Source organism: Aythya fuligula, chromosome 3 (genome assembly GCF_009819795.1).
Source record: "Aythya fuligula isolate bAytFul2 chromosome 3, bAytFul2.pri, whole genome shotgun sequence".
In the NCBI taxonomy this organism is placed as follows: domain Eukaryota; kingdom Metazoa; phylum Chordata; class Aves; order Anseriformes; family Anatidae; genus Aythya; species Aythya fuligula.
This window is the reverse complement of record NC_045561.1, coordinates 19,557,386-19,580,028: the sequence shown is the minus strand read 5'-3', so window position 1 is coordinate 19,580,028 and position 22,643 is coordinate 19,557,386. Positions and strand designations below refer to the sequence as shown.

General features: G+C 38.6%; 1 protein-coding gene across 4 annotated transcripts in view; it reads left to right on the top strand.

The window, feature by feature from the left end:
* ESRRG (estrogen related receptor gamma) overlaps nucleotides 1-22,643 on the top strand; it is a 381,509-nt gene that overhangs the window by 237,652 nt on the left and 121,214 nt on the right. For all 4 annotated transcript variants that reach the window (XM_032184229.1, XM_032184227.1, XM_032184233.1 and 1 more), the window contains one exon: nucleotides 17,862-18,277. In XM_032184229.1, the coding sequence (XP_032040120.1) occupies nucleotides 17,875-18,277 (403 nt within the window). In that variant the 5' untranslated portion in view covers nucleotides 17,862-17,874. The remainder of the gene's footprint in view (nucleotides 1-17,861; nucleotides 18,278-22,643) is intronic.

The window sequence follows — 22,643 nt, the reverse complement described above, 5'->3', positions numbered from 1 at the left end:
AAAACCCTTTTTACGTTTTTTTTAAGCCAATAAGGCTGTAGCTACTATTAAGGTGACATGGTGTACTTTCAGTAGAACGTCCATGGGTAATGGATCACCCTACTGGCACGTGTAACTAACTGATAATCCACTTTGTCATCTTTCAAATTAAAAGGTTCTGTGTCCTGCATCTTCCTCAGATTGGAGAGGTTTTGTTTGCAAAAGTTGAGATCCTGGAGACTCTTTTACAATATCTGAATCAGTGTCATTATGCACCTTCCATCTAAAATGTGATCCTCAGAGCCAAAGTTAACTGAATATTAAGTTTTGCAAATAACTTAGACTCTTATGTTCTTAACTTTCTGGTACTTTGAGTTCTTGTTATCCATTTAGATTGACTTCACTATTTAATTATTTTAGGTGTACTGTATATGTTCCCTGGTGAACCAGGAAATGGTAGGGGTGAAAAAAAGGAATGGAAATATTTTATGATGTATACAGGGATTAGTGGCTCCTTCAGGACTGCAAGGACGTGACTTTCAAAATAAGAGTTTAACTGAAAGGCCAGTAGAAGGAATTCCATGCATCTCTCAAACATGAAGGCCATAGCATCTAAATGCCATGTACAGAGTTTTTCAAGTCCATCAGCAGACTGTGAAAGGTGTACCAGTTGAAGGCCGTTGAGATATTGCTGGAATAAATGCACTTCAGCAGGAATTTGGGTTAAATAAAGGAGCGTGGAGACCCAGTGGTTGAATAGGTTACTTCTCATCCTGGAGCTTTTTACCCTGCGTGAGCTCTGCAAGATACGTCATTCATTTTGTGAGTGGCTATGTATTGTTACAAAATGCTGGCCAGGTCCTCTAACCAGGTGAGCTGAATCTTTAAAGCAATTGAATGTTTACTGCATGGAATCAAATTCATCCACTTCCCCAGTGGGTACACTGGCACCTGGGTCTTCAGTACCTAGCAGGATGCTGGATTCAAAGTGGTATTCTGTTGTCACTTAAACTCACTGGATTTTGCTCAGCTTTAAAGATGTAAGTGACGAAAAACTAGTATCTTCTCTTTGTACTTCTTGTTATCAAGTGTTTGAACTTTACACTTCTGTGCTCAAGGAAAGCACTGCTTTTAATTATATGTAGATCAAAAATAGTTGGTCTCTGTGTAATGGATAAGAATAGAGTATCTTCCATTGACTTATTCTTCTAGCTGCTCCGTGTCTTTTAAATAAATACATTAATTAGAACAGTTGTTTTTTTTTTTTTTTTAACATTTTAAGGAAAAAAAATAAAATATTCTATGGCAGACACTTTGCATTTGGACTGCCCTTTTTTCTAGTGATAGCTGAATAAGCTGCTCCTTAAATGAAACATTGACTCTTGGGATCTGATCCTGCAGAACCTGCATGCACAAGTCACTTGATATGGGTAGTAGATTTCCTAGCAAAATACTTAGAGGGAAGGCATCAGTGGATAATATACCTTTTCCAACTTACTCGCATCTTGAGTAAGCAATACTATTTTTCCCAATAGATAAAAGTATAAGATTGAGTTGTTATATTGTCTTTTTATTTATTTTTATTTTCATCACCCATTTAAAGATCTGAAGTTGTCCTGACCTACAGTCAGAATAACTTGCTGGAGATTGATTATTATTATTATTATTATTATTATTATTATTTACAAAGTACTTAAAACAGGAATGTTTTTATCAGGTAAAAGACTCCTGTAGGATATGAAATTTTGTAATTGTACATAAATTGTTCATCTAAAAATTCTTTACTGATAACACTCAAGCCATTCAGGTTTATGCGGAGCTAGTAGCTTTTAACACTGATGTCTTGTAGTATTAATACGACTATTTACAACTTTATTAATTATATGGCCTAATTAGCAAATACTAGCATTTATGTTGTTATATAAAGTTTCATAAAGCATGCTGCTTTCCTACTTGTAGGTAAGGGAATTGTATTATAAATTACATTTATATGATATAAATTATATCACGTGCTAGAGGGAGGTCAAGTTAGTATTTTACCGGGGGAGGTAAAGGAGGTTAAAAGACTGCCTGGATGTTTGAATTCTCTTTTCTTTGGCACCCACAGCTTTGCTGCTGTGAATATTATAAATATCTCATAGGACAGTATAGTCATTCTTCAAGATTTATGTATCTGTGTTTTCTGTTGGGGTGGCTTTTCTGGTAAAAGGGTGATTTGATTGTGTGTGTGTGCTTTTTTTTTTTTTTTTTTTTTTTTAAAGCGTGTGAATAAATACTAAATGTCTGTATTGATACAGTAGCAAGGAAAAAGGAAATTCTTCTATTAACTCCAGGTAAGGAGTAAGAAAGTTGGTGAACATTTTTTGGCTCTAGCAACTTTAGGGTCTAGTAACATAACCAGAGCTAGTCAGCTAGTGCTTCTTGCTTGTGTTTATTCTTGTTGTTGGCAGTCCCCGAATGGAATGGAGAATGCAGGGAGCAGGGCAGAGGGAGAGAGGTTAAATGGCACAGAGGTTAAATTGCTTCAGCGACAGATTCTCTCCAGAAAGGCAGTGATTTGCTTTTAGGATTAGTTTGGGAAAACTTGAACTGAAGCCATCTCCCTGCTGTCCACGTCTGACATCTGTAATGTTGCCAGTCTCGTATTTTTCATAAACACAAAAATATACTTTCTACAATGAGCGGAGAGTGCTGGGGAATTAAAAAAAAAAAAAAAAACAAAAAAAAAGGGGGGGGGTAGGAGGGGGCACAGGACAACAGCAAAAACCTCACTTAGGTTTGATCAGCTGCAAAAATGGTTGGAATTTTATTTATTATGAGATTCTTAAAACAATAGAGCTTTTTTTTTTTTTTTTTTTTTTTCAAAAAAAAAGGTTGGCAATTGTTTTATGCCTGTTACAAAACAAAAATATTGCAGAAATTAATATCAGTGATCTAAGGAGTAGTGTAGTTCCTTGGTTAAAGTCAGTGCCACCTCCTAAATGAAAAGGCTCTGTTCCTGATAGAAGTCTGTTACTGCAGCACTGTAGTTCTTACAGCAAGAATCTTGCATGCCATCAGCTACCCTTAAACATTTACTTTTGAAAAACCTCACCATATGAGCTGGGAGTCCAGGAGGATGTGTGCGGTCCCTCTTCAGAAAAAATGCGCTCAATCTGTTTCAGACGAGTTCCCTGAAAGATGGGTTAAATCAACTGATTGAGCTGATTTTCTCTCTTGAGGTGATATTTTATTTATATGATAAAATGCTTGGAAAGTGATTAATTTGTCAGGGGAACATCTTGTTACTGTAAATTTGCCGAATGTGTAATAAAATTGCCATAACACAGATGGGAAAATGAAGATCTTTTAAAATTAAATAACTGAGCAGTCTGCCTACATCTTCAGCACTTAAAATTAACTTAGTTAAATTTCTTTGTCATTTTTACCCCTGGAAGAACGCAAGCTGGCAAAGATTTGTGGTGAACGTGTGATGGTATGTGTGTGTGGTGGGTGGAGGGGACAGGAATGGGCTGTGTATTTTTCTGTATCTTTCCCTTTTCTTCTGCATCAGAAGGGACTGATACATTTATTCAGTTTTTGCCAGGGCTCCTTTTCTGCACGAACTTTTATAAATTAAAACATTACAGCTTGGATGCTCCCTCCTAGTAACAGAAATTAAGAGACCTTTGTGGGAAAGTACCTCAGGACAATAATATATACCTGCAGTATTGCTTCTGTCCTAGCTTGTTACAGGATAGCTTTCAAATCTAGGTAGTGTAACGTGCTTCTTAGTCTTTATAGCAACCTCTTGTTGTGTAGAATATACCTTAGACTATGCAGGGGTTGAAAAGTCTGAGGAAGGAATACCTTACCTAACTCTGAGTTGCAGTGTGTAACAAGTGAGAATAGCATTAGTGAAGGAACAGTGCTTTTTATTTATCTCATTTTCCTACTGCCTGTCCATCTGTCCACTGGAATGAGACACTTATCATGCTTCTCTGTTTTTTCCCTTTCAACTTAAGGAATTATGAAAGAAAATTGAATTTTTTTGTCCCTTTATGACAGGTAGACTGGAGATTGTGGTCATTTGGATTAAAAACATATCTATCACCACAACCCGACAGGTTATTATTATGTCTTCTTTGAATGTATAAATTTCATCCCTACATGCTGAAAGTCTAAGAATGCCAACTTTTAATATAAATAATTATCCTAGTAGTGATGTACTGCATACTGTTGCCATATTTTTCCACTTCTCCAGCATTCTTGGCCTTATCACCCACAACATCAATCTTAGGCTCTCGTATTTAATAAAACCTGTAGGATAACAGTGCTGATATGACATACAGCCAGCCAATCACACATCATTTGCCTACCTTTTTTTTGTTGTGCTGTGGCAGGCGTTTCAGCTGGTGTTCCATTTTAGATCTGACTGTTTGGTTTGGCCATCCAGGAGAGATGAGCGTGGCCTCCTTCGTGCTGATCTCCACAAACACCCTTGGTTTATTAAGCATCCCTCTACGGGTAGTTAAGGTTTTGAGTGTATTGGTGATATCTTGGTTGCTCATAACTTATTTTTTAGAGCTCAAGGCTATGAATTCTGTGAAGACAGAGAAACTTAACATGGCTGCTGTCAGACCTGCTCACCTCCACAGAACCAGCTAAGGATTGGGCAAGTTTGATGTATGTTCAGGCAGGTGTTTAGGGAAGTGCAGGTGGCTATTTATTCCAGAACTTAGCCCTATCATGACACAAAATGTAAAGCTCAACATGGTAAAATTGTTGTTTAATGCACTCCCATTAACTGAGCAGGGCTGATATTCAATTTGCTGGGCAGCCTGAACTTGCGCTGAAATGAGCAAGGCACAAGGCTTCTTAGGATCAAATGTGTGTGTTAGTTTAGTGGTGGAGTGCAGTGCTTTCTTCAGGCCAGTTTTTCTTGCATTGCTTACCCAAACACGGTAGGCTTAAGCAGAAGTTTTAGATTTACAGAGAATACGTGTTTAATCCAGAGTTTACACTGAAACAATGAAAGATAATTTGTTGGGGGGAAAAAAAAAAAGCAGTGTCTAATATGAAGTAATTAATGCTGGCCTGTTCAAGTAAAGCTTTTCTTGGACAAATCTCTTGGTGAATTCTTACCCAAGAGATGACCACAGGTTCAGCATGTACTAATTGCAGGTTATTGATATGATTTCTTTACAACTGCAAGTACCAACACAGTTGTTCTTAATGCAGTAATTAGGCTGGTACACCTATTTACTTTAGATGATTTTTCCTGACCATGCTGAATTTTATCCTTTTTTTTTTTTTTTTTTTTTTTTTTCTCCCTGCAACTCCCACCAAAACAGAAGGCAAAAGATATAAGAGTAGAAACTGTATCAGGACTTTGTGAAAAACTCATCCTGCAAACTTGCTGGAGTCATGCAAACATTTGGAAAGTGAAAGCTGTTACTGCTAGTTCCTTCTTGACCTTTGCTGCATGTATCCAGAGGCAAATCTCTGACATGTAAAGCCAGTGGCAAAAATAGGTTTGAATTACACATAGTAATATGTGAAGAACACGGAAGTGTGAAAATCCAAAGGTTTATTTATTTGTAAAGTTCTGTAATCACACATTACAATCCAATACAGACTAGAAGGGACTTTAAGCTGCATAGATTTTTAGTTATGCAAAGTCTCTGATTTATCTCTGCATACAATGACTGGTCATCAGTAGCATACCCAGGTGTTTGTTTTACTAATTTTTAATTTCCAGTGTCTCCAGAATCAAGATAGATCAACAAAGAAACAGTTGAAAGAAAGAGATTTATTTATTTTTTTTAAGTTTTCATTAGCAGATGTTAGGGGACACAAAAAATAGTGTAGAGACAGAAATGTGCATTAACAGGTAGGGCTCATATCACACAAATGCTTTAACATAAAAGGGATATAGGCTGCTATGCCCTCTGAGCCCTTCAATATCAGTATGGTTTTTCTTGGTTGGAGGAGGTTACAGTATATCACCTGCATCTCGTGTATCAGAGTATCGGGACCTTAGAATTCTCTGAACCCTCTGAATTCTATGAACCCTCTGAATTCATAGTCTGGGCTGGGGAATAACACCATTAGCTAGTATAAATTTTCAGAGCTTCAGAGCCACTGGCTTTATTCCCCTGTACCCAAGCTTTTGACCCCACAGTGAATGGCAGATGTGCTGTACTTGGAACAAATTTGATTTTGTTTGTTACTTACTTTTCCCATTAAAATAACAAACCCAACACCATTTATAAAATTACCCAGATGACTTAAGCAATTTGTGAATCAAACAGTAATGCTGGAGGAGGAGACCTGCTCAGAATTCATGGTCAGCTTTGTAACTGACATCTCTGTTCATGGATGTTTGACAGCAGTTACAAATTTATAATCTTTTCTTTTGCCAAGACATTTTGTGCAGGTTACTCCTTCATCTCATGTGATAGTACTTCTTTTTGCACATTGTGGAATATTCTTATTCTATCAAAATATTTTTGTTCCTTTTTTTGTCTGCCTCTTCTATTTCAAATCCTTAAAAAAAATAAAAATAAAAAAGCATACAAACCTTGGGCTATTTACAGCTACACACTGCTCACACATTACTCTGTGCTGGCTAAAGATGTTCTTGCCATGGGCTTTATTTTTGGGAAGACTACACACAAATCGGGGTTACTTTAACAGAAAAATAAACATTTTAAAGTAGGTGTAAGAACACATTTAGTGTAGGCATATTGAGCCTTAATGTAAGTTTCCCTTATCTACTTGAAAATAACAAAGGTCTAATTTCCAGAAGTTCAAGGCAAGTTCCTTTATTGGAAGTAAAAGTTCAGACTTCCAAGGTGTGTTTCCATCAAAGCCATGTGGCTTGCATTATTCCTCCATTTTTTGGAGGAATAATGCAAAATGGATTTGGATTTGGATTCCCTAGAAGCTTTGTTCTGTTCCATGCCATGTTGTTGGCCTGTGGAGCAGCACTCAGCAGCTTTTTCCCTTTCTGTGACTCATTTTATGCTTGTGTAAGAGGGAGATAATGGTACACTGCAATACCTGGAAATGCAGTTTAAGGTCTGTGTTAAAATCAAAAATGTCAATATCAATATCAAATGCTAGCACAATATTAGTAGTAGCAGTATTTGTCTAGGTCCTCTTTTTTTTTTTTTTTTTTCTTTCTTTTTTTTTTTTTTTTCTTTTTACAGTGTTTTTGAAAAGACCTGTTCAGGGAACTCGGTGATAACCGAGAAGCAAGCTGGGTCACTGCTAGTGCCAGCAGACCCCTGTGTGCCTTTGCTATGGCAAGGGCCTGCTCCTCTACCCAAGCGAAGTCCTACAAATCCTTTGAGGAGGGATCTTTGTTGTCATAACACAGCTATGAGTAAAGTAATGCTGTGGCCCTTGGTGAAATACTGTCTTTCCTGAGATTGTTTTAAAGCACTTTGATTTTTTTTCTCCCTAACTTTGTGGTGTCATATGGACATTTGCATCTCATAATTTGCAGTGTTTTCACCCTGCAGAATCTAAACATTTCACTCCTAGTTTCCTTAGCAAAAATACTGTTTCAAGCTTTCGATCTGAGACCGTGACAAAGTGATTTTATACCCAGTACTGAAAGTGACTAAACTTGACAACAATTGTATTTTATGACAACCTCTGCTTTCATGTCCACAGCCTACTTTCCTGTCATCAGCTGTGTTTTTTTCCCCTTTTTCTTCCCTTCTTCTTGTCTCCCATCCCCCCTATGACTTTTCTCAAACAGGAGCAATTCTGTATCTCTGCACAGACTGGAAACAAATCCTTTTACCAGGAGTGCATTTTAATGGACAGCATGCTTCACTTAAGTCACCAGAACCTTAACTGTATAATATTCAATTTTTTACCAACCCAGAACCAAAGCTTTTTATTGAGAGCGATGTCCATAAGAGCAGTGGAAGAATTAGTATTACGGAACTAAACCAGATTAGGAGGGAATGTGAATTAGATTTGGTAACAGATGGTGCCGTGGAAATTAAAGGTGCTTTGCGAATGGAAGCGACAGCAGCTTGCCTCTTTTCCTCTTCTGTCTCTCTCCTTCATGCGCTTGATAGACGGGTATAAATCACAACAATCCTGTCTTGACAGCCAATTTCGAGAATTTGATCTGGTTAAAGACATGGCTTTCCTGCTCCACTCACTGAAACAGGCTGCTATTTTATTTTTATACAGCACCTTGTCATATTTAGGAAAGTGGAATCACCTGCCTCCCTTTAATGAAATTTTCTTTAATTACAGTTTTAGCTCTTTAGTGTTAATTACTTTTCCATTCAGCCTGAGTTCTCAGCCTGTCTCATAGGAGCGTATTCCCCCCCCACCTCCCTACACTATTCACGCATATGCTTTCATTTTCCTAAAGATGCTTTTCATTGTTGGAAGTTGTTGTCAGATCCATTATAATTAGATCCTAATTATCAAAATCATCATTATTGTGTAGGAAGAGGGAGCATTGTAAACAACTCTTAAAGTTATAGGATCTTGTCTGACAGAGGAGAAACCTTTCAGGATATACGTGAGTAATAAACGAGCAAACCAAAAAGCTTCTAAACACTCTGTTGGGGAGTGTGCAGAGGTCTGGAAAGCGTGTGCTGTCCTCGGAAGGAAGATCCACCTTGGTTCTCCTGCCACACCTGGTCTTCCAGGCTCTGATCTTTTCTGGAAAACGTGGGGTTAGGATAAATTTGCCCTGCTTCAGTTTGCTTACACAAATATCTTTGTACCTCTCTTTCAGCTGTCCATATGTAAAAATCACTTTTCTGCTGCAGGTCAGGCCCAGGTTCTAGTTGCCTTAATACAATTATTTGCTGCCACGAATGCAAAAAAGTATAAGGGAAGAGACTGCTGTGATGCATGGTGATAGGGAGATTCTCCTGCTGTACACTAAATCTTCAGAGTGAAAGAGAGAAATAATAGACTGTATTTAAAAAAAATAAAAAAATCTCTCAAAGCAAGAGAAGATCCTTAGAGCTGGCAACTAACAGTTGGTAGAAATAAAGCTTCCTACTGGCAGTCAAATCAAATGTAGTAACAACTCAACGACTCCCTGCTGCTAGCTGACAGCATGGTGTAACACACTGGGACAAACATTCACTTAAACACTGATTGCAGGAAAACGTCATTTTCCACCTCACCAAGTAGCTTTTTGGTCGCCTGTGTGTGAGGGATTTGAGGCCGGTGGCGTATGGCTGGGCCACAGAGGGGCTGGGGGTGGAGAAGGATCGCGGGCTTCCGAACTTTTAGTCCTCAGGCTTCTAAGGCGCTCGCTCCCTGATACTATTTCTGGTATGTTCTTGCTAATCTCTTCTCCAATTTAACAGAGGTTGGCTAGCAAACTGTAATTCTTCTGTTAGAAATCCATGGAAGATCACTGAGGGAACTGGTAGGGAGACAGGTGCGTGGTGTGCACACCTACGCACTGCCATTTAGAGATGGAAGGAAACTGCGGATAGAAATTGTGAAAAATCTAATGATACAAACTTTGACTGTCTCGAGTCTGAAGGCATTTTTGTCATCTTTTTTCCTTTTGGGAAGTGATGAATGACAGCTATGTGTCTCTGATCTGTACTACTGGCTTTCTGATTGGTCCAAGTAACTGCTTTTGATGCTGTAATCATTTCAAAATAATCCCTCTTTAGAAAGCCTGTTATGTTCTTGAATAAATCTTTGCTTATTTTTGTAGTTTTGTATTTTTCTCCCTTGGAAGTAGCTGAATGTAGCATTTGATTTTCTTTTGCTACTTCAGCTGACTTCTCTTAATAAAAAAAAAGAATCCCCACAATTAATAATCAGATGACTCCGTGACACTGCTCCATGTCCTCTGGGGGCTGGAGACATCAGGTGGACTCCACCTGATACCACGGGAGTATATCCTCAATAAAATGATGTTCCATCACTGAAAAACACCTGGCTTCTTAACCAGAGTTTTTGCTCTTTTCCAAGATGTGATATGAATTAAAAGTGTTAGTCTGTAGTTTGAAAATAAAGCGTAATATAATCTTACTCTTCCTGATCAATATACTGATTTTCATATGTTGAGGCTTGGCTGTCATTCTCATAGTCACATCACAGTCTTTCTGTTAAAACTGGGCATGCTAGTGGAGTTTGTACAGCTCTCCAGACTCTGAAGAGCTGACTCGTAGCAACAAAAATATGGAGCATTAGGCTAGAAGCCAGTAAACAAGAGAAGGTAAGTCTGAAATCCTGTATTCTATTGATACAGTTGTAACCACAGACAACAGCCCTGTTCAAACTGTAAAAAAAAAATAAAAATAAAAATAAAAAAAAAAAAAGAGAGAGAGAAGAGAAACCTAAAATCAAGTAGGAATATGAAGTATTTACTGAGGTTTAAGTTGTGTATATATAGAGCCGTAATACATATACAAAATACCACAATCATAATATAGATATGTTTGTATATATAAACACACACACAATATACAAGATTATACATTCCTTTTATGTAAAACTTTCAGGTATTCCAGAATGATTTTCATTTAAAGTGCTGTCTACTTCATGTGTGGCCTTCTATTGAGTATTTGCATTTTTTTCATCTTTTTTTGGGGTGTATGTGTTTGAAAACTGATTCATCAAAGCATATAAAGAAACTATCTATGTCTACTTGAAACATTATATCTGTAGAATTAGGCAGGTCTTATAAGTCTTCTCTTCAGGAAATCTTCTGCGGTGGTGGTCTGTTAGTAGTGTGTAATATAGCTAATAGGATATTTGTTGCATACACATGTGCAAACATAAAGGTCAAATTTGTGATTTTTCACATCAGCTTTGTGTTTTGCTTTTTAGTTGTAATTTTTGTTGCTGTTGTTGTTTAGAAGTGCTGCAGTGCCATATATTGGATGCACTGGACAAGTGTATTACTGAGGGCTGGCACCTCACTGTGTCTGGTGTTTTGTCTCAAAGGTGAAGGTCATTCCTTAGTAATTCTTCCCTGTTTACTTTTTTTTCCCCCAAAAAGTACCTGATGAAAAGAACAATCTCTCTGTAGTATGAAGAGATTTAAATTTTCTTGGCTATAAGTGCTTCAGCTTTTAAATTGAGAAGAGTTATGTTCCGGTCTGTCAAGCCATGGGATCTGTGTACTGCAGAGCTTGCGCATGTCCAAGGATACATTTAATTAAACCAGCATTAGTGCATCTATACAGACTTATTAAAACACTTAGTTTGTCTCAATAATATTGATTAAATAGCAGTAGTTTGTTTAATCTAAGTGTATTTGTGCTATTACTACATTACTTCCAAGTAATCAGGGTAATAGTCATCATCAGTGAAATATCACGTTAGTTATGAAGTAATGCCATAAGAATTGATTTAGACTTGGCAGGAAGGGAAGGCTTTCTGTCATGTGGTGCCAAGGTCTGATTTGGATTATTAGAATGAGAGTTTTAAACATAATTTCTATTCATATAAACAGTATGTGTTTTATAGGCTTATAGGTTATTCCATACTCTGAGTATCCAGTATATCAAGGAACACCTCAGACAGTTAATTATGCAAAACATCATGTAAGTAATTACGCAGTATTATTATGCATTTAACAGTTTTATTGATTTGCCAGTTGCTCACTTACAGTATTTAGAGCTATAAACAAGAGATGCTCACCCTCAGTTGAAATAGGTCCAAGGAAATGAGCTAAAGATAAATGACACTAGTATGCATTGTTGCATCAGATGTAATCCTTAAATGTAGAAGCTGTCAACAGTGATAATTTGCAACACATTGGGGTATCTCAGGATCATTTCCTTCTTGTTAACAAAGTTTATCAACCAGGAAGCAGAGGGAATCAACTTGAAATAGAAAGGGAAGCAATAATGAATATTTATACAGGGTAGAGGAATGTTCTAAAATATTTCCCCCTCATTTCAGAGGTTCTGCAGGTGTTGAAAGTCAGTCACTTGAAAATTTTGATTTTTGAAAAATGGCATAGAAAACAAACTAAGTGCAGCCTCTCGGATTAGGTACAAATGCGAGGACTCGCATAATGGCTTGATTTGTTACACTATAAATGAATGTGCAGCAGTGTAGCCTTCCGCTGCCTTGTGTGTAGGAAGTGCTTTAGCAGAGCTTAGTGGGTTGCCTGCAGACCAGTATAACTGTTGGGGAAGCCGGATCCTCTGTCACCAGTCATCAGCTAACTCAGGCCACTGCTGGTAGCAATGTGATGGCTTCAAGCATTGCTTCTTCTGTTCCGGCTGCTAGTGGCTATGACAGCTGCTCTGGAAAAAGTCATAGGCTTGCTTTGCTTTCCCTTGCCAAGCTGAAGTGGTAGAGGTTTCAAGAGAACATGAGCAAAAGAAGAAATTACAGAAAATAATGAAATTTTAAAAATATATAGAAAACTACAGCTGTTCTGTTTTGCACAGAATAATCTCTACTACATGGTTATACATATGTGTTTATTAACAAAGATAAATATGTACTGACAGTTTTGTTTGTGCATGCACGGAACAAGATTAGCAATACTTTGCAATTAATGATCTCATCTACTAGGTTAACCAAGCAGACCTTGCAATATTTCTTATTAAAAGAAGAAATCCTTTCTTTTCCTTCCCCCAACTAAGCCAGTGCACCTTAATGCAATGATGATATGTTAGACCCAGCAGTTGTCAAAGCATCGTATTACTGTGATGCCATAATGACACCCTGTCTCTGTAAAGTAGTCATGTTTTCTCAAATCACACGTTGCACCGTTGATTTCTGACATGACACTTCATTCAGTCACTTTCCTTTTCTTCTGCATCTCCATTCTCTGACAATAGCAGCTGGTGCCCATTTTCCTACTAAGTGATTCACATTTTGCCACTTTACTAGAGTACAATTAGCTGAAGCAGAAAAAAATGCTCAATGTAAAGCAGCTCAGCTGAGATTGTTACTCAGTCTTCAACAGGACATGGTGAAAGTCTTGAGGTGTCATGGGTATCAGTGCAAGAAACAATGCTTTCGTTCCTTTCCATGCTAATATCCTTTCTTCTTACATTTAGAGGCACAGGTATGGGGAATCACTGGAACGTGTCTCACTGCTCTCTATTGATTTTTGGTGCAGACGTGTGAAATGATACGAAAATAAGCGCTGTATTTGAGAGGAAATGTAGTCTTCATGGTCAAAGCAAAGAGCTGGGTTCCATTCCCGATTCTGCTATAGGCTTCCCATGTAATTTAGTCCAAGACTTTCTTTTATGCATTGGTTCTCGTAGCTAAAGGATGAGGATAACAAGTTAAGACGTTTTTGGTCTACATGCATGTGAGTTAGAGGAATGTGTTGGAGGAAAATCAGATGGATGGCACTGTTAATGTACAAAGCAGCTATGTGTGCATAATAACACCTGCCTTGCTGATGCTCCCACGTAGAAGCTGTCACTAAAAACGTCAACTGATAACAACCTATTCTGGCATTTATGGAAATAGAGCAATTCTCTTTTCAGGAAAAGAATTGAAAACTTTGTGTGCAGGTAAAAGGGGGCTTTTGTGTTGGTCTGTAATAAAGGTGTTCACTCTAATTATTCTGACTAATTACTACTCTCACTGAAGCCACCAGCGCAGCTCTGCAATAGTGAATGATGCTGTAAGCAGAGCTTTTCATTCTTGAAAAGCAAACATGAAATGTGCTCACAGATTATGAAGTATCTGCTTGTTTTTTTGACCTCCTTTAGGTATTGATAACAAGGAAGATGAGGGAAAAATAATTTTCTGAACCAATTGTATGCGTGAATTGAATATAAAAACCTTCTCACGGCTTGAATAGGAAGGCTTTCTTTTTTAAGGCCATATGCTGTAATCAGATGTGGTTAATTTTTGCACTCTATTTGTATATTGATACTGATTTAGCCAGTGTCAGCGCTGTCAATATCATTAGCAATGTGGCAGGTAGATGGAAGTACGAATGTGATTGCATTAATAAATTCTTAATATATTCAACCTTTCGTAAGCACATAGCATACAATTTATTCCGTATTGTTTAAGACCATTTTAAAGCAGTTGTATTTTGAAGCACTCTGTCATTGTACCTTTCTGCCAGCAGTGACTGGTTTGGGGTCATAATCATAAGAAGAAGTTGTGAGGTAAATTTACTACAGATATGAAGAGTTGTGCTATATATTACCTATTACTAGCAACTTGCAGCACCCTGTGTAGTTTCTTCTGTGTTTGGGCATGGAAATGCTTCTAGAGCCAGTTAGCTACTTTCCCTGTAGTTACTGAAAGGAAAGTTTACCCGAGAACTCCAAGTTGTTAGCAAATTTACGTGAGAGTAACCCACCACAAATGGTGGTGCCTTTTATATGACTTAAAATATAGTAAAGAAAAAAAAAAACAACCTCACCAAGGCTTTAAAATAAATACTGTACGTTTTTATATGACACATGTTATTTCTATTCATAAACCTTAACTAAATTTAGATTTTTATTAATCCAATGTGACCTAAAAATTTTGCATTAACAGCACAATGTGGAATTGGGCTTATTCTCTTTGAATGCAGATAAAGCCATCATTTTGAAAATAGCTCTTTCTGACAAAAAGGTGTTCTTTTGAAATAAAGTCTTATTCACTACATTCCTCTTAGAGTTAATGTGAATTTTAGTGCCTCTAATTTTAGATTGAAGTGAGGTCTAGAATAAAACCCACCGGCTGACAATTGAATTTATAGATAGTTGTGAATATTTCAGGCTTGAATAATAGAGCTGTAGAATTTCAGACACAGAGAGGAAGAGAGAATTAAGCTCCAACTGTAGTTTTAGACTATAATGCAATGGTGTCTAGGAATTCTTCAGTGGAACGAGCTAAGTAGTAATTAGGAGGGAACTGAGGGAGGGATTTTACAGAGATCTAGCTTAGGCATTATTCCAAATGTTCAGCATGATAATTTGCTGGTGGTCCCACCTGCCATCCGCGTAAGATGGCTCTTGAATTCCTTTCCTTCAGATGTGGCACAGTGGCAAAGGAACGGGAGCGGTAGGTGCCTGGTGCCCACCCACAGCTTGTACACAGCCCTCACCCTGGTTCCCCTTCTATGAGGGGGGGGAAGGTTGAAAAGTTTCTGTTCTCAGAACCAGGGGCCGTTTTCTTTTTTCCATGGAATGGTTAATGTTTTAACTGAATTTGTGCTTTGCCAGTATGTATGAATCCGGTTTGTGCTGTTTAAGCCATGACCAAAAGCAGCTGTATCTCGGTTAGCACTAGAAACTGCAGCTTCAGAAGCATCAGCAAACTGGCTTCAGCCTAAGCAACGCTGCTGATCAGGTTTTCATGCATGCAGAACTGCAGTTGTGTTTTGGTTCTGACCGCTTGGAGTGGGAGATGGCCGCTATAGCACTGGCTAAAACAACATGAGTTTCGACAACTAATTAATTGCAAATGATTTTTCTGGGAAGGGAAGGGTGATGTTAGAGCTTGTTATTGAAAAAAATAATGATCTCAAAAAAATAAAATAAAATCTCAAAGACTGAAAAAAAGTCAGCAGTGGGAGGTTTAGAGAGACAAGTGTGCCATCAAGCTGGGTACAATAGATGGTAGGTAATGGACCCCTATTGCTTTATTTTGAGACTTAATCTATGGAGTTTAAAGAGAATGGAGACAAAAAGAAAACCAGCTACCTGTTTATTCAATAAAAGGATCTCAGTGTTAGTGTGTAGAAAAATAATATAAAAAATAAGTAGGTGGAATGTGAAAGTTGATTGATATTTTTAGTCATGGCTGTATAAAATTCAGTGTCAAAAAAAGAGGAGAGAGACAGTGCGACACCATGTTTTAGTACCCTAATAACTTCTAACTCTAGTCTAAGATCATAATGTATGTGAGAGCGGTCCAGTAATTATAAGGTAATAAGTGGAGTGGTGGTGTAAGTACTCTAAATTAAAAGGAATTCGCAGAGCTGCTGTAAGTCAGTGCCGACCCGCTTTCTTTCAAATGTTGACTTGAGAAAAGTGCTTAGCCCAGAGTGTAAGTAGAGAGACAAGAGAGAGCTATCTATTAATTACAGCACTCATTAACAGTGACGGCTACAAGGCAGCAGATGCAGAAGAAAAGGCACACGCAACTGCAGGCTGGCAAGGGGATTTCCCCCCCTCCAGTTCTTGAGGAAAGGACAACACAAGCAGGTGGTCCAGTGTAATAAGATATTTTCACAGCTTTAACCTTCCCGTTTCCTTGGTTTATTTGCTGACACCAGATAGCATGTTCCTTCCACCTTCTCAAATATGTACTGATTTTAAGTTTGGAGGGTAGGATTTCTGTACACCAATCTGGCCATTTCCCAAATTTACACATAGTTATTTTCAACAACATTTGACAGTAAAATTTGCAACAGTTGGAAGGTCCTAAATTAGACCAATGGGCAATGATTTTAGGGTAGATCTTATCCTAAGCAGTTACTTGAAATGAAAGGTCAGGCTTTGATCTTGGTTACCCTCAGTGGAAAAGAAGCCAACTCTCTGTACTTCTGTCTGTTTTCCATTGGTGAATTTGGTTCCAGAGCTTGAAGTAGAAATTTTTAGATAGATACTTTTATATAAATGTTTGTGTATATATATTATTTAACATGTTAAAAAGGTGAATAAGTGACAAGATCTTAAAACTGACTTGAGAAAGTTACTTTAAGTCAGATTGTCTTGACTCACATTCTTGCTTTGAAAATACTCATCTATAGCTCCAGGTGGTGGCCTTATGGAGTTGCATTTCTGCTGAAAATATTTCTAGAGAGATGCTCATAACTGTCAGCATCTCAATACTTTGCCAGCTTCAGAGGGTACTGTCAGGAAAATGCTAGGTAGGCCATTTGGAACTGTGGTCTCATAATCACAGCAGTAGAAAACAAAGATAGCATCATTTTCACAGCTTTCTGATTATTTTTTTTGTTCTTTATTTGTCCTGAAATGCATTTATAAGTAACATTGAACTTGGGGACGGAATAGACAAGGGAGGTTTTTTTCTTCCTCTAGATAGCACTAGATCAGATGTTTTATTATTATTTCAGATACATAATTCTGAAAAGGTGAGAACTGAGAAGTAAGACAGAATCTCACCTTCTGAAAGACAAAAGTTATATCTAAAATTCCTTCTAATACATTTTTTTAATCCAAGAATGGAACGCGTAAAATGTCAGATCCTATAGAGCTGCAGATATATGGGATACTGGCATAGTTATTACTGGTTAGTCTGAGGATAATGGCTAGAAAGTAATTGCAGCCAGAGCTGATGAATCATTTCACTTAGATTTTGTGAAAATGGAGTCCAGCCTTAATTATTTGTTAGAGTCCCCAGTTGATGTGCTGCTCGGTTACTAAATAGCTATATATATATATAATAAAGCAATATTCATAAAGACAAAGAAAAGCTTGTGGAAGACTTGCTCTACAATATCAGTTGAATAGATGATGGATACGTGTTTTATTGAAGTGTGCTGACAAATATTAAATACAGCCGAGAACATTTATGTGATCAAACCTGGAAATACTTGTTCCTGATAATGATAGAATTTACGGGGGGTCGGGGGGGGAAGGCACTAATGGAAAAAGGAAGAAATGTAATAGTGTGATAATCTAATAGTATATTTGAAGTTTGTGACTCATGGATGACAAGTTCAGAATTTAGATCTGATTTGAAGTTGACACATAGACTAGAGGGCAGGTAGAGGGGACAACAGACGGGTTTGGTCTCTTTAAAGTTTTTGTTTACTGCCTGTCTGTAGCTTTGACAAAGCTCTGTCATGCCCTTATGCTGATTACCTTCATGTAGAACAAGAGGTATTGACTAATGAATGAATGATGTGCAGTCCCTAACCCTTCCAGAGCAGCCGGAAAGAGCATTGTCTTTAATACACAGATTCTTCTTTCTCTCTCTCCCCACTACAGGCTTCTCTGCAGAATGTCAAGCAAAGATCGACACATTGATTCTAACTGTTCGTCGTACATCAAGACGGAGCCGTCGAGCCCTGCCTCTCTGACGGACAGCATCAACCACCACAGCCCCGGTGGCTCCTCAGACGCCAGCGGGAGCTACAGTTCCACCATGAATGGACATCAGAACGGGCTAGACTCACCTCCCCTCTACCCTTCGGCCACAGGGCTTGGGGGCAACGGGCCAGTCAGGAAACGGTATGATGACTGCTCCAGTACCATTGCTGAAGATTCACAGACCAAGTGTGAATATATGCTGAACTCGATGCCCAAAAGACTGTGTTTGGTGTGTGGTGACATTGCATCAGGGTACCACTATGGAGTGGCTTCCTGTGAGGCCTGCAAGGCTTTCTTCAAGAGGACAATTCAAGGTTGGTAATTCTATAAACTTCTTTCTTTTGTTCAAAGTGAAATAGTACAATCCTTGACTAAATGCTGTTAAAACTTCAAATCGTACCTTTTCGTTCTTTATAGTATTTGGTCCTACAGATGCTACTCATGAAAAAGCAGCTTTGGGGGTTCAGTGCGAGTTCTTTATGTCATGTTAAGATCACTATTACATTTATTTTGATTATCATAGAATGATTTGGTTTGGAAGGGACCTTAAAGAGCAGCTAATTCCAACACCCCTGCCATGGGCAGGGACACCTGCCCATAGACCAGGCTGCCCAAAGCCCCATCCAACGTGGCCTTGAACAGTTCCAGGGATGGGGCATCCACAGCTTCTCTGTACAACATGTTCCAGTGCCTCAGCATGCTCTGAGTAGAGAATTTCTTCCTTATATCTGCCAGTTCCCTCAGGACCCACAGACTCATCCCATCATGTCCATGACCTTGTGCACCTTCTGGTTCCTAAGATGGTCTCAAACCTAATCTCCTATGGTGGGTGGCCCTTGATTCTCCCAGTCCCTGCCTTTGCCTTCTGTGGCTTGGACTATGTGGTTAGAGCTCTTGCTGGCAAAGACTGAGGCAAAAAGAATTGAGTACCTCAGCCTTCTCCATATCCTGGATAACCAGGTTTCATGTTTCCTTCTGGAGAGGGCCCACAGTTTCCCTAGTCTTCCTTTTATCACTGACGTGCTTCTAGGAGCATTTCTTGCTGCTCTTGATGTCCCTGGCCAAATTTAATTCTAAAATGGCATTATCTTTCCTAACCTGATCCCTGGTTGCTCAGACAATTTCTCTGTATTCCTCCCAGGCTACCTTTGGGCTTCCTTTTTGTGTTTGAGTTTACACAGGAACTCCTTGTTCAACCATGCAGGCCTCTTAGCATTTTTGTCTCACTTCCTCTTTGTTGGGATGCATCGCTCTGCAGCTCGGAGGAGGTGATCCTTCAATGTTAACCATCTCTCTTGGGCCCCTCTTCCACTTAGGAGTTTGTCCCATGGTACTCTACCAAGGAGATCCTTGAAGAAGCCAAAGTCTGCTCTCAAGTCCAGGGTAGTGAGCTTACTGAGAACCCTCCCTGCTGCCCTCAAGATCTTAAACTTCACCATTTCATGGTCACAGCAGCTAAGGTTGCCCTTGAGCTTCACGTTCCCTACCAGCCCCTCATTGTCAGCGAGAACAAGGTCTAGCATAGCACCTCTCCTCCTGGGCTCCTCTGTCACTTGCAGTTGTCATCAATGCACTCTTGAAACCTCCTGGGTTGCCTGTATCCTACTGCTTTGTCCCTCTACAGATACTGGGTTGGTTGAAGGCCCCCATGAGGGTCAAGGCTTGTAAACGTGAGGCTGATTCTATCTGTCTGTCTGTAGAGGATCTCATCAGCTCATTCTTCCTGGTCAGGTGTCTTGTGATAGACTCTAGCTATATTGTCCTGGTCCCTGCCCTCCCTTTAGTTCTGACCCATACATGCTCTGTCAGCTCCTCATCCATCCCTAGGCAGGGCTCCATGCACACTGACATAGAGGGCAACGCCTCCTCCTTGTTTCCCCTGCCTGTCCTTCCTGAAGAGCCTGTATCCTTCCATTCCAACACTCCAGTCACGGGAGCCATCCCACCACATCTCTGTAATGCCAGTGAGGTCACAACTTTGCAGGTATGCAGACATTTCTTAACTCCTCTTGTTTATTCCCCATGCTACGTACATTTGCGTAGAGGCATTTAAAGTTGGACCCCTGATGAAGATGCCTTACTGGCTGGAGTGGCTGGAATTTCCTTGTGCTGCTCTGCAGGTGCTCTCCTGCTGACCCATGACCTTTCTCCAAGCTCTGGGCATCTATTGCTGACACTGGCATCAAACTGGGAGGAGTGGGGTGAACAGAGATTCTTTTCCCCCAGCAACTTTAAAGTCCACTTGAACAGCTTGGCAAGCCTGTGACCAAAGATGCTTGTTCCCTTCTCTGGCAGGTTTCTCAAAGCAGTCATGGTCTGTCAAAAATAGAAGAACAGTGGAGCCATCCAGTGCACATTGTTCTTTTTTCTGTATGAGTTCCTCATGTATTCTCATAAATGCTGCCAAAAAAAAAGATTATTTTCAAAGGTTTTCATGAATACCTCTTGAGCACACCTTGTGGCGCATACAGATGGTGCTTAGGTTTTGTTCCTAGCTAAATCACAACCATACTTAGATTGTTACAAAAAAGTTTGTTTATGGCAATGCACTAGTAAATTTCAAAAAGGGTACAAAATGTACTGCTGTAGTATTTTGTGCATTTCAGTGTATTAGTAAGTGTCCTTTCAGCTATACAATATACTGTGGCCTTAAAAGTTCACCAAATGCCTCTAAGATTGTATTTTAAGGAGAGTAAGTTGGCAGCTTTTGGTCTCTGTCCAGTACTTTGTATTACTAATCTGTTCTTGATACATGTTACAAATATGCCACATATTTTGGCATGAATTAGTATGAATGGGATAAACGGTCATGCAAATTGTTCTAGCTACAGAACCAATGGAGACAAAATAACCTTCTACTTTCATTTAGGTATCATCCTTTCAAGTAAAATTGAAGGTGTTTTATTTAAAGAACATGAGGCCAAGCTTGGCCTGTACAGGAATATAGTGTCACATTAAATTAAATTCCAACTTCAGTGACTAAAATTAGGTTGCTAAGTCCAAATTTAAGCTCCTCAATAAAACCTGCTTGATTTTCATAGGTGTTGAGCACCTGGAATTCTCAGGAAAGCGAAGGCAGTGTGGTGGTATGCTTTTCTTATTAGAAATGAGTTGTACTAAGGAGAGTTATTTTCAGTTCATAATTTCATGTAGCCCCAAATTTGAAACAGTCAGTCCAAGTTTTTTAAATATAGTACTTCTGTATTTCATATAAAATTAATAAAGGAAATTAATGTTTTTATTTAATTTAGCAATTGCTAAGAGTTGTTTTAATTTGTCAATAAAAATATTCATTTTATTCCCCTTAATTAATTGTTGTAAATGTAGAAAATGTTTAATCTTAGGGGATTTGGGCCTTCTATCAGCATGAAATAACCCATTTCGTGATGGCTGTATAGCCACTAAAAAGAAACACTGGAGTTCAGTGCTTGTAATGGGGCTGACTGTTACAGAGTTTGCAATCAGTAAATAAACATAACTTCAGAGATTCCTAGTGGTGTAGGTTCATAAGTAAAATGAATGCATGTGCAGAAACGATATGTTCATTTCAAGTCTGTTTTTGAAAAAGTCAAAAACTAATTTAAAAAAAAAAAAGTAGCTGATTTCACTTGACCTTCAAGAACATTTTCAGGAAAACTCCAAAAATGTTCCTAGTGAAACATTTTTTAGCAGACAGTATTTCTGTCTGCTAAACTTCAAGTGGCAACTTCAACTAGAAACTTTGATTTTATAAATGGTATTTAATTGCTGTGTAATAGCTATCCTACAGAACTGAATTAATGCACAATTATTTTAGTCATATTCTGAGCATGAAAAAATGCGACAAAACCTTTAACTGAATGAAGTATTGACTTCTGGCAGTAATAGATAGCTTGCAATTTTACACCACACCGCAGACAGCAAGCTTCTAGGCATGGAAGCACAAGACAGAGACGTCATTCTCCGGATTAGCAACCTGGACTTGGCCACACAGCTCAAGTTAGAACTGGCAGCTGCGCAAAAAGTCTCAGTAGGGCTAGAGCACTAGCTGCATCAGCAGGTGACAGTGTTGTAAAGACCAAAAAAAAAAAAAAAAAAAATGCAGTGAGGCAAACACAGGCATTGAATGGAAAAGCAATAATGAAGAAACTAAGAATAGGAACAATGTTACCATCGTAATGTCATGGTAGCTTCTTCCGTAATGGTGCTGACTCAGCTGTCACACAGGTTTGAGAGTTTTCAGATACCATCCGAAATAACAGAAGCTGCTTGCTTTGGTGAATCCTACTTACGATGGTGAACCATCGTTTGTGGTAGGTGACGATGTATACAAGAAAAAGCTACTCCTTATGTTTTGAATATTTACCTTTTGAGCTTGCATGAAGAATTCCCCTGAGCCTTGTTTTCTGTAAACGACAGAATTTAGTCTGTGTTCCTGTTCCTAGAGGTCAGTCTCCCCTGCTTTTTCCCTTCCTGGTTCATCTCACATTCTTGTTCTGCTTGTATTTAAAACAGGTTGATATCTGAGTAAGTGCAAACAAGAAAACAGGATAAAAAGAAAAGAGAAATTTATAAATACAGAAGAGTAGAGCAGAGTAAAAAGAGAATCAAATGTTGTAACTATTCTTATGCAAGAATAGCTTATCTTAGCTAAAAGAGTTGCTTATTTGAAATCCTAATGCTTTACTTGTGATGGGTAAT